General features: G+C 53.0%; 1 protein-coding gene and 1 long non-coding RNA gene across 2 annotated transcripts; one reads left to right on the top strand and one right to left on the bottom strand.

The window, feature by feature from the left end:
• The first annotated feature begins 3,051 nt into the window (after positions 1–3,051).
• On the top strand, positions 3,052–7,286 carry LOC137143829 (elongation factor 1-alpha, somatic form-like). The gene is made up of 7 exons (XM_067533839.1): positions 3,052–3,209; positions 3,665–3,844; positions 4,198–4,494; positions 4,997–5,147; positions 5,473–5,729; positions 6,022–6,256; positions 6,599–7,286. The coding sequence occupies exons 1-7, from the start codon at positions 3,066–3,068 to the stop codon at positions 6,718–6,720; spliced, it is 1,386 nt and encodes a 461-aa protein (XP_067389940.1). The 5' UTR covers positions 3,052–3,065; the 3' UTR covers positions 6,721–7,286.
• A 1,782-nt stretch (positions 7,287–9,068) lies between these two features.
• On the bottom strand, positions 9,069–11,004 carry LOC137143782 (uncharacterized). Its single transcript, XR_010917257.1, has 2 exons — positions 10,636–11,004; positions 9,069–9,269 (listed from the first exon to the last, which is right to left on the bottom strand). It is a non-coding gene; the product is annotated as an uncharacterized lncRNA (long non-coding RNA).
• Positions 11,005–11,597: the final 593 nt, after the last annotated feature.

The following is an 11,597-nucleotide window of genomic DNA, read 5'->3' as shown; positions in this document are numbered from 1 at the left end:
CCATGCTTTGATTTTAAAGTGAAGGCAGAGCTGGGGCCAGAAGTGCAGCCTGAGAACCGGTGGCTGTCAGAAGTGAGGGGCCAGGTCAGAGATGGGGAGGCGACTGAATTGGGCCCTGCATGTATCATTTAGCGTTTACCCCTGGAAAAATTAGGAGCAGAGATTGAAGTCCTCGGTTTGTCTCCAGCACAGGCAGAGCAATGGCCAGGCAAGCTTCCCCACACTTCAGCCCTGGCCTCTAGCAATCTATATTCAGTACTAGTCTGGCCCTGAGCATCTCACAATCTTTAATGTATTCATCCTCATACTCCCTTGTGAGGTAGGGAACTGCTGTAAACCCCAGATGTGGAACTGAGGCAGTGAGAAATTAAGTGACTTGCCCAAGGTCACACAGGAGTTCTGTGGCAGAGCAGGGTCTGCTGAGTCCTAGGCGAGGGCCCTAACCACTGGCTCATCTTCCTCTCTTTCAGAGGGGAGTCCAGTCTCCACAGCCCTTTCAGTCCTTGGCCGCTCTGAAGAGGGGGAAGCTAACTGTGATATGGGTCCATGTCCGCTGAGAAATATACAGAGACCTCCCCCCCTTTCCAGTGCATTTCACATAACCCCTTCTACAGTCACCACACAGTCACAGAGCATCTGGCTGCCACTGCCCTTAGCCACACTCAGCCACCGACCCAAAGGGTAGGTCCCACCCAGCGGGAATCTCATATACTGTAAGGCAAAAAGAGGGGGATTGCAGAGGGTGGACTCGGAGCAGGGGGACAACGGGTGGGAGTGGGGGAGACAGGCTAATTAGCCAGTTAATAGTCTAAACAATGGAGCAAAAATGGTTTAATATTCGCTAAGGCACCTCACCTGCACAAAGCACGATTTCTGTCCTCTGGTGAGAACAAGGGGGCACGGTATGCTATGCTGAGATCCCCAACATCAAATATCTCCTAGAACAGTCAGGCATTCACAGATTTACACCTTGAAGCCTAAGCTTCCCTATAACAATGCGCTGAGCATGATGTATTCAGCCTGGAGAAGCACATTAGCCTGGAGATCAGCAGGGAAGGAATTAATTATGCTACCACCTCTGGATGCTGCTATTTAGGTTAGAGAGTTCACGCCCACTTGAGGTGAAGGGGGTGTTCCACAATTCTCTGAGGGTTGTCCAAGAACTCCAGTGCAATAAGAGGCTGGAGAGACTTTTGTTTTATTTAAATTGAAACTTGAATTCTCCAGCAAACACAGGGAGGGAGGGGTCCCCAAATCCATGTGGAGAGCCTGAATCCTTAGATTTTGGGGCAAAGCCAATCCTATGTGCACATATTCCAGCCTCTGCTCATTTCCAGCGCCCTGAGCCAGCCATTTCTCTCACTCCCTACTGTAGCTCTGGAAATAAAAGTCTAAAAAGGGAAACTTGGTTGAAGAAATGAAATAAAATGCATCTTTCTTGCCTGTAATCCTTCAAGCAGCCCAACGTGCTGGGTGGGAGGGGAAAGGAACCTCTTCTGAAAAGGGTCAATATTCTGAGATTTTATTGATTATTATTTCCGTTTGGAGCTGTTTCTTTGTTTCAGATTCTTTCCATGCTTTCCTACCACTCAGTTATCCAAGCAAACATCCCCTATTGACAGAGAGGTATTTTTTTCTGCTTATGTGATCAGTGTTTTAAAAACTCCGGCCCAGATCTTTCAAGGTATTTTAAACTCCTATCTCCCATGATCAGTGGAGGATCTGGGGCTCCGTCTTTCCATGGGAGCAGGGGTTACAAGCACAGAGGATGAAGGATGGAGTTAAAATATGAATCTGCTCATGTCACTTATGGTATGAACACAGCTTCGGGGACGAGGGGGAAAGAAGCCAACCCCAAACTACACAAAATAGCCAGGACTGGCTGTTGAGCTCAGCATTTGAATCCAGGGTTAGCCCAGAAGGGTCTGGTGGGTGAGGAGGGGCACAGCTGTGCATGGAGCAGCCCAAGGCTGAAAAAAGCAGGGGGCAGGGCAGGGCAGGGCAGGTCTGTGAAACCGGGGAGGCATCAGCACAGCCCAGGACTGAACAGCAAAGAGAACTTGCAAGTAAACAGCCTGGTGAGCATTGGCAGAGTAGAGCTATGGGGAGGGGAACTGAGCTTGCAGGTGGTGTGGGGGTCATCACCGGGGCAGCATTAGCAGGGCTGTGAGTGGGAGGAGAGGTCCTCAGGAGCAGGCTAGCAGGAGGTGCAGTGGGTAGGGGCTGGGGGAGGGAAGTTTGCACCCTACTAATCCTCCCTGTGCTTGGTTCTGCAGCCAAATGGGCCCAAGCCCTGGAGCGGTGGGAGCCCAACACCCCCAAAGCCTGGGGAAAGGGATGCTGTGAGCGGTCCAGTTCTGGGGCCTGGTTCTGCCCCACGCTCCAGGTCTTGCACTAACCACCCAGCTGTGTGAGTGCAGGGGTCGGGGGGTGGATCCATTCCTGCCTGTGGTGTCCCCCCGCCGCAGGGGCCGGGCGCTGGGGACGTGCTGGGGTTCGGGGCCCCCACGCGGGCTCTAATTGAATCAGCCCCTCTCAATGGGCACCGCATTGTGCGGCTCCAGTCCCGGAGCGGCGCGGCCGATCGGCTCCTCCCCCGCGGGCCCTTTAAAAGCCCGGGGCGGCGGCGGGGTGGCTGCGAGTTGCGGCTGTTTAGACGGATCCAGGAGCAGCAGGACTGGGTTGGAGGTGAGCGCGGCTAGGCTCGGGGAATTCTTCTCCCGGCTCTCGAGCGTGGGCCGGGGCCGGGCTGCTCTAAGTCAGTTAGCTGGGGGGCCTAGGAGCGATCGCTCGATCCGAATTGGCTCGTGTAAACGAAACACGGGGAAGGCTGGACTCCTGTTGTAGCCCGGCTGGGGGGAATCGGCGCCCCTACAGGTCTGGCTGCGGGGCTTGCTCTGCTGTACCCCCCTCCTCTCGCCGTGTGACTGTGGCGTGTTACTCCGGCGTCGCACCGGAGCGGCTCATCATGAACCGCTGGAGGGTTCGGAGGGGCCGATGGGGCTCTGCTGTAACTCTGCCCCGTGTCTGCCCTGCCCTGCAGGTCCCTCTCGCAGCCCCACACCATGGGCAAGGAGAAAACCCACATCAACATTGTGGTGATCGGCCACGTGGACTCGGGGAAATCCACCACCACCGGGCACCTGATCTACAAGTGCGGGGGCATCGACAAGCGAACCATCGAGAAGTTTGAGAAAGAGGCGGCCGAGGTCGGCCCCTTTCTCATTTACGGGCACCTCCAGATCTGCCCAGGGCCCTTTAATGCACCCCTTGGGCTGCTGAACCTCCAAAAAGGGGTTGGGGGATTGTCCCTTTCCCCAGTCTACAGAGTGCCCCTTTAATGCCGGGAAATCACAATGGGGGAAGGGGGCGTCAAACAGTGCCCCGTGCCACCCACCCACCCTCGAGCGGGGACCATGCGCCAACCTCTGCGATCCCCCTACTTGCTCCCTAGCACATTGCTCTGCAGTGAGTAGGCACCACTGGGCAGGTGTCCCCCTCTCCCCTTCCTGGCAGCTGGAATCTGCTCCAATTACTGCAGCCCCACATGGCATTTCATTCTCTTCCCTGGGGGGGCTTGTTCCCAGCTTGTGCCGGTTTATCCTGTAGCTGCTTACCGCAGTAGCATGCCTGCCCCACTCTTAACTGGTCTCCTTCCTCCCAGATGGGGAAGGGATCTTTCAAGTACGCTTGGGTCCTCGACAAGCTGAAGGCCGAGCGTGAACGTGGTATCACCATCGATATCGCTCTCTGGAAGTTCGAGACTGCCAAGTACTACATCACCATCATCGATGCCCCAGGACATCGTGATTTCATCAAGAACATGATCACTGGCACCTCCCAGGTACAGGGCGGGGCAGTGAAACTCCTGTAAAGAGCTTGATTATACTGGGTTTGCAGCTGGGGCTCACCGGGGTCTCAACAGAGCCATAATTTAACAGCAGACGAGTCTTGCAGTTGTATGTGATCTCAGCATGCAAGGAATGACATAGCCACTAAATGCATGGGGCTGTATGTGGGGGTGCAGCTTTTAGGCCTATCCAGGGAAAGGCTGCCTGTCCCTTTTGAGGGGGGCTGACTGGTGTGTGTGGGGGGGAAGGATCTGCTTGATCTGTAAGATACCTAGGTCTGTAACATTGCTAGTGGTCCTCCGTTTCCCAGCATGAACTTGTTCTGCTAGCCCGTTTCCCTCCCCAGGCTGACTGTGCCGTGCTGATTGTGGCGGCTGGCGTGGGGGAGTTTGAAGCCGGCATCTCTAAGAACGGGCAGACCCGTGAGCATGCCCTCCTGGCCTACACGCTGGGGGTGAAGCAGCTCCTTGTTGGGGTGAACAAGATGGACTCCACAGAGCCCCCCTACAGCGGCAAGCGCTACCAGGAGATCACCAAGGAAGTGAGCGCCTACATCAAGAAGATTGGCTACAACCCAGCATCGGTGGCATTCGTGCCCATCTCGGGCTGGCATGGGGACAACATGCTGGAGGCAAGCGCCAGTGTGAGTAGCGTGCCTGTTTCCATGTACTCTTCCTAGAAGAGAGGTGTGGAGGCTTCCAGGGAGAGATGAAGAGGGTGTTGGTTTGCAGATGGAGAAAGGGGGTGGTTTGTAAACTGAGATGAGTTCAGCCTAACCTTACTACTGCTAAGTTCCCTGAGGTCTCCCAGGGTCGCGATAAGAAACTAGCCCTCTCAGGATCTGAGATTCTCTCACTTGGACTGTCAGCATCACACCGCACGGAGCTAGGATTGCACTTTTAAGTGCAGCCCTTCTAGGTGGCTTGGTGGAGGCTGAGCCTGAGCTTAAAGATCTGTTTCTTGTTCATTACCGCCAGTCTCCGGGAACGCACCCCTGCTTAGTTTACATTTTTGGGGGGAGGGAAGGGAGGCTCTTTAGGAACCGGATTACTTGGGACCTATCGACAAGTTGATCTTGTGCTCTGTCGGTGCATCATGAGATGTCCATTATAATAATCTAAGCATCCCCTCTCTTTATATTGCAGATGCCCTGGTTCAAAGGCTGGAGCATTACCAGGAAGGAAGGCAATGTTTCTGGTACAACTCTGCTGGAAGCCCTGGATTCCATTATCCCTCCTTCCCGCCCCATCAACAAACCCCTCCGCCTGCCCCTGCAGGATGTTTACAAGATTGGTGGTGAGTGTGGGAAGCGTTTCCCAGCAGGGCTGGCATGAATGAACTCTCCCCCAAAGGGAACGTGTAAAAGGTGTTGGCCATAGTTCCACCAAAACTGCAGCTCCCGTGGACCAGTCACGTGGACTGAATGGCTGGGTCAGACATGCATGAAACACTGGGCTGACAGTTGCTTTATTTCCCTTAATGCCCAAAAGATGGAATTGGGGCATCTGGACAGGCTGAAGCGAAGAGCTGGTTGTTGCATCTCCTAGTCCTTCCTCTCCCTTTACCAAATAACATAGTCTGTGTTCATTAACACCAAACTGACCAGTACCTCTCTCCCCAGGTATCGGCACTGTCCCAGTGGGCCGCGTGGAGACTGGCCTCATGAAGGCCGGCATGGTTGTGACCTTTTCCCCCACCAACATCACCACGGAGGTGAAATCGGTGGAAATGCACCATGAGGCTCTGGCAGAGGCGCTGCCTGGCGACAACGTTGGGTTCAATGTGAAGAACGTGTCTGTGAAAGACATCCGCCGGGGGAACGTGGCCGGAGACAGCAAGAACGACCCTCCCATGGAGGCCGGCAGCTTCACCGCTCAGGTTAGCACTGAGGAAAAACACGGTGACTTTACAGATGCCTAGAGTCACTGTTTGTCAGTCCACAGACCCCCCCCAGGCTCCTGCTAGATTCCCCCTTCCCCTCATTCTCAGGCTTTGCCTCCTAGGAGGGAATTGGCTAGTTAAACCGAGTTGTGTTTTGCAGTACCTGAATGCATATTAAATACTACAAAAGCCTGAAAACATCTAATATTTTAAAGCAGTCTCTGGCAAGCAGCAGCAATAGCCTCTTGGGGTTTGTTTGGTGCCCCCCCCCCCCCTTCTTTCTCTGCAGGTCATCATCCTGAACCACCCTGGCCAGATCGCTGCCGGCTACTCCCCGGTGCTGGATTGCCACACTGCTCACATCTCCTGCAAGTTTGCAGAGCTGAAAGAGAAGATCGACCGCCGGTCTGGCAAGAAGCTGGAGGACAATCCCAAGGCACTGAAGTCTGGAGATGCTGCCATTGTGCAGATGATCCCCAGCAAACCCATGTGTGTGGAGACCTTCTCTGAGTACCCCCCGCTTGGTAAGATTTCATAGTCTTTTTATTAGTTTTAGACATTCATGAAGGACTCGACTGTCTGAACGTGTTCTAACCCTGCATCTCTGAGTTAAGAAGTCTAATGCTAGGATTCAGCTTTTAGAAAAACCGTCTCCTGCTCTCCAGAGCAAGGGAAGGTAAACGTAAACTTCTCTCCTGCCCTAGCTTCTGTTTATTAAAAAAACTTCTGCAAGGCATCAATCCACAAATTGCAGCTCTCCCACCCACAAATCAAACTCCAGACGTCCACATAGAAACCCTTCCCACAAACCAGAAAGGCTGCCTCATCTGTCCTTGTCTTCATCTAATGGGGGTTCTCTCTGGCAGGTCGCTTTGCTGTGCGTGACATGAGGCAGACGGTGGCTGTGGGGGTGATCAAGGCTGTGGAGAAGAAGGCTGGTGGTGCTGCCAAGGTCACCAAGTCGGCAGTGAAGGCCAGTAAGAAGTGAATTCTCCTGCTGCTTCTCCATGGACCAGCTTGCTCAGAGGCACCAAGAGTGGGTACCTACATCCTCCCCGCCCAAAATCACAGATCGGGGGCTGGACTCACTTATCCAGGACTGGCTCCTGAGCAACAAAACACCCTGGAAGAGCATCTGCAGGAAAGGAGGAAGATAAGGGTGGTTTTGTTTTTTTATTTAATTTGGTTTCTTTGGGGGAGTGGGCTGTACGGGTGGAGGCTTTTCTTTAACTTGCTCACAGGTGGTGTGAATAAAGAGTGAATTCTGCTTCAGTGGTTTTGGTCTACATTAGCTGGGCATCCCTCTCTCCCCGTCCCTTTGCAGTGTAATGAAAAGAGTAAGCACTAGATGGGTCTCTAAAGCTTCCTCTAATCCGATACCGACAAATGGCTGCTTTGCCGTCAAATCTAGTCTAGTCCACTTTAAAGATGCAACACAAATTGCAACCTCTTAAGGAGAGAGACTGGAATGTGGACTGTGAACTCTGTAGCAGGGACCGTCTACTACAGTTTGTTCACCGAGTGGTCCAGTACGTCCCCATTCTTGGCTGGCCCGTGAACACTATTCTAATAAACAGGATTAACAGTAATCCTTCTTACACCTGCCAATGTGGTGTGAGGTCCGGCTAGTCAGTCACATCACCAGAGAGATGAGGTGGCAGGTATCAAAACTCCCTTCTAGGAGATGGGAGCCCCTTGGCCCAAGAACTCTTGTCTCGTGTCCATTCACAGAGCTCTGCAAATAGTCAGGCAAGCAAGGTCTTATGCCGCACCTGCCCCATTGTGTGGATGGGGGGTGGGGGCGTAGGCAAAATGGGAAACAGTTAACAAGCTCCTGCCTTATCGAGATATGGTTTGTTTTTTTTTACTCTGCTTTCAGCCAGCCCCCTAGTTTCACTACTGCAACTGGAGTTTGCAGACAGGCTAAAGATCCTATGCTGTGCTTTGCACGGGTCCAGCTCAACCATCCGTGAAACCAGTGTAAACCCACTGGTGCAAATAGCAGCAGGGGGGTGTCAGCAGCACTACTCCCCAGTACAGAAGGCTGCGTGGGGGCCTGCCTGAGGAAGGGACTCTGCTACTAGCTAGCTCAGGAGGAAGCTGTGGCTACCCATTGTCAGGTTCTCTCTAATCCGTGGTGCGCACTGCAGTAGTGCCCAGCTGGGACCCTGGCAGGGGGGAAGCAGGCTGCACCGCACTCAGGGGAACAACAGCCCGGCTGCAGGCAGCAGTTGGCCGATAGAATTAAAGTGGGGAACAGAGGCTTTCCTAGCCATGCCCCCAGCATCTGCAACGGGGAGGGGCAGTGAAAGGTTATTCTGATTTGTTACTACAGCTTTACTTTGATGTATGTAAAAATAACGGTGGTTCTCCCAAGCTGTGGCCTGGCTACACGATACATCGTACAACAACTACAGCCAACCGCCAGCCCGTCAAGTCAGGGGACTGGTTGCAGGAATAAAGACAGGGCTCACCTAAGGTCCTCTCAGTGCAGGAGAGCAGCGAGGCCCCCGCTGGAGGGTGGAATTCAAATATGAATTTAGCCACGACTCACGGGTGATGGGACCATAACCCCAACCACCCCCATGGCCTCCTTTGGAATGACAGGCTGTGCGTCTAGGATCTGAACCTGGGGGGGCAGAGAAAGGGGTTCTGCAAGTGAGAATTTGAGGTAGGCTGGCCTACGACTGGAAGCAGAGGGGGCCAGGCCAGGTTAGGGGCACACAGGGGGAGCCAGGCGTAGAAACCCTCAGGAGAGGAACAGCAAAAGGTGCGTCTGGCCAGGACCAGAGGTACCTGGTAGTGCTGTGACAGGCAGCAGGTCCAGGACTGGAATTGCAGACCGTGCTGTGGATTAGGCGTGAGGTTGCACTGCCCGTCCCCTGGGGCTGGATGAGTAACAGGTGCGACTGGTTGGGATCGAGGGTGCATTGGCAGAGCTGTGGGGGTTGGCAGGAGGCAGGGGTGGGTCAGGACTGAGGAGAGCAGCGCTGGATTTGCAGGGGCTGCTGCGGGCCTGAACTAAGGTGCATGGTTGTAGCTGAGGAGGGGGCACGGAATGGCAGACACAGGTGCTGCAGTTCAGGAGGGGAGAAAATCTTGCAGCCGTGCTTGGTTCTGCAGAGGGGCCCGCCCCAAGTCCTGGACCGCACAGCCAAAGACCGAGCCAGACCCCCTCTCGCAAACCAAGGAGAGGTGGGATGCTGTGAAGGACTCCAGTTCTGGCCCAAGCTCCAGCTCTGGTACTTTCAGCACCACCCCCAAGTCTGAGTGTTGGGATCTGGTCGTTTCCCACCCAGCTGGGAGCTGAGAACCTGCTGGGTAACATGGCGCTGGGCCCATCTGCTTGGCTCCTCCCCTGCTGGCTCTTTAAAACCCCCAGGCAGCCTGGCGTGAGAAGGTGGCACCGGTCCTGACTCTCGCTCAGCCTTGCTGCTGTTGGAGACTGATCAGAACTGGGTCCCAGGTGAGCAGGAGAAGACTCTTCTCCTTGCATTTTGGGGCCAGGATGCTGTTGAGCTTTTCCAAGGGAGCTCTCTAGAGAGCGGATGGGAACTAGAGTTGATCAATTGTGGCTTGTGTAAATGAAATAGGGGGAGGGCTGGGCTCTGGTTCTGATCCTATGGGAGAAGGGGGAAATCTGAGCTCCTGACAACATGCATTTACATGAAAGGCTCAGTCTGCTGTATCCCCCTCCCCCACGTGAATCCAGTGTGTTACTGCAGTCACTTGAGAGCAGACTCCCCTAGGTAAGATTTCTGCATTACTTTCTCTTATTGCCACTTCTTTTTAAAACCCTTAATACTAGTATTTGGCAGAGGTCCTGGTTTTAGTGCAGGGGAGAAGGTAACTAGGGAGGGATCAGTTCTCCATCTACTTCTGTAAATCACTTTCAAGACTGCTTCATCAACCCTCAAAGTTTCCATAGCTGGGGCAGTAAAACACTTCCTTCGAGCCATTACTCCACAAACTGAAATGCACACGTCCATAAGCACGACCTAGACCCACATCCCACTGTGTTCCTTTTCTGGCAGCTCGCTGTGCTGTTTGAGACATGAGGCAGACAGTGGCTACGATCAAGACTCTCAAGGCAAAGATTGGTGATCCTGACAGAGTCGGCAGTGAAGGCCAAGAAGAAATGAATTCTCCTGCTACCTCTCCACTTGCCAGCTTGCTTGGAGGTACCAACCAGAGTGGGTGCCCAAGCCCCCTGGACACAGCTCAGTGTCTGGACTGGCTCCTGAGAAGTAAAAATACACTGGAAGAGCTTCTGAAGCGGGACTTTGACTGGGGGCTTTGGGCTGCGAGTGTGGGGTTTCCTGCCCCTTTTGGCATGAATAAAACATTGCGGTGACAGAATCCGTCTAACACTTTTTGGGGTAAATAAAAAGCTGAACTTCATTTCCAGGGCTCAGAGCCTGACTACAGAAACGACAAGTCAGAATTCTGAGCCACAAGGCTAAAAATAAATTGACGAACTGCAGCACAGGGATTGTAAAACTGGGAGAAACCTCCTAAAGCTCGCTCGTGCCCCAAGCAACCCACTCAAACTAAACTGCCTCTTTGGAGTGGGAAAAGGAAAGATGTGACAGTCTCTTCTGGTTTTTTCTCTTTACGTTGAGGTTCCCTACTTTATTTCAAAAACCAAAACCAGCTCTTTTGAAAAGGGAACCTCACTTACCCCAGCTTCAATCAAATTATAACTTTCCACTGAATCTTAAACTGCAGCTTTTGCTACAAGCCACCGTTCAGCTGTAGTGGGTTAAATAAGCCTGGAAAAAGCAGGTATTAAGCGTCAAACCAGGTACCCTCCCTGCATGAGGCAATGTTCTCAGAGTAAGGCATTGGTAAATGAGGTACCTGTTGTCTGCAGCGAGTATCAGCTATACGAGCTAGGCCTTACCTCTTGACCCACACCATCACATAGTCTCTCTTCTAGGGGCAGGATTATCACCTGAGTTGTTTTTGGTTTTTCTTATCCACTGCGAAGTGCAGGCAGCTAATCCAGGAGTGCTTCATTTAGCAGAAGACAGGCTCATGCTATAAACATGTAAAACTCCACTGGACAAGACTCCCCATCGCAGAGTAACCCCTCACGAAGCAGTGGGCATCACAGCCACTTTGCCTTGATTTCCCCACAAGGTCTTTGGCCTTCTCCTACTGTAGACGTGACCGGCTCCTCCTACCAAGCTCCTTTAAACCACCACCAAAAGCATCTTTAGCCCTTTACAGCTGGGCTCCCAGCAGCAACAGCCAATCCAACTACCAGCTCCTGGGCTTTCCTCCTTTTAAGTCCCTCCCACACGCTGTGCAGGTGTAGCAGGGCTAATTGAAGAGGGCTGACTGGTCCCCCACCGCCACCCCTTAAAGGGGCAGGCCACCCTGTTACAACCACTTGTAGCTATTACAAATCTGCTGGGTGAGCCCACTTGGTCTACTGACCAAACAAGGCGCTGGCAGCTGTTATTACAGCCGTGCTTAGTGGCCTGAGTCAGATGACCAACGTTTGTGGTCAAATGCATGAATAGTATGTGACTCCACCTCTTCGGCTGGGTGGTCCATTCTGGCTAGTCACACTCTAAAATGCCTCACTTCTGTACATCCCCTATTAACCTGGACAGAGCCCGAAGTGAAAACCTTTAACCTACCCAACACTGGGACTCTGGTACCCATATATACCAGTTACTGGGAGGATAATCACCATGCCTAATGATACCTAGCGCTTACACAGCGCCTTTCAGCAACAGATTTCAAAGCACTCTACAGAAGAGGACAGTATCATTATTCCCATTTTACAGATGGAGAAACTGAGGCACAGAGAGGGAAAGTAACTTCTCCAAGGTCCCTCAGCAGGTCACAGGCAAA

Source organism: Emydura macquarii, unplaced genomic scaffold, assembly GCF_026122565.2.
Source record: "Emydura macquarii macquarii isolate MOO-44397 ecotype Brisbane River unplaced genomic scaffold, CSIRO-AGI_Emac_v2 contig_3348, whole genome shotgun sequence".
In the NCBI taxonomy this organism is placed as follows: domain Eukaryota; kingdom Metazoa; phylum Chordata; order Testudines; family Chelidae; genus Emydura; species Emydura macquarii.
The sequence above is the reverse complement of the archived record's forward strand: the minus strand, read 5'-3'. Positions and strand labels throughout refer to the sequence as shown.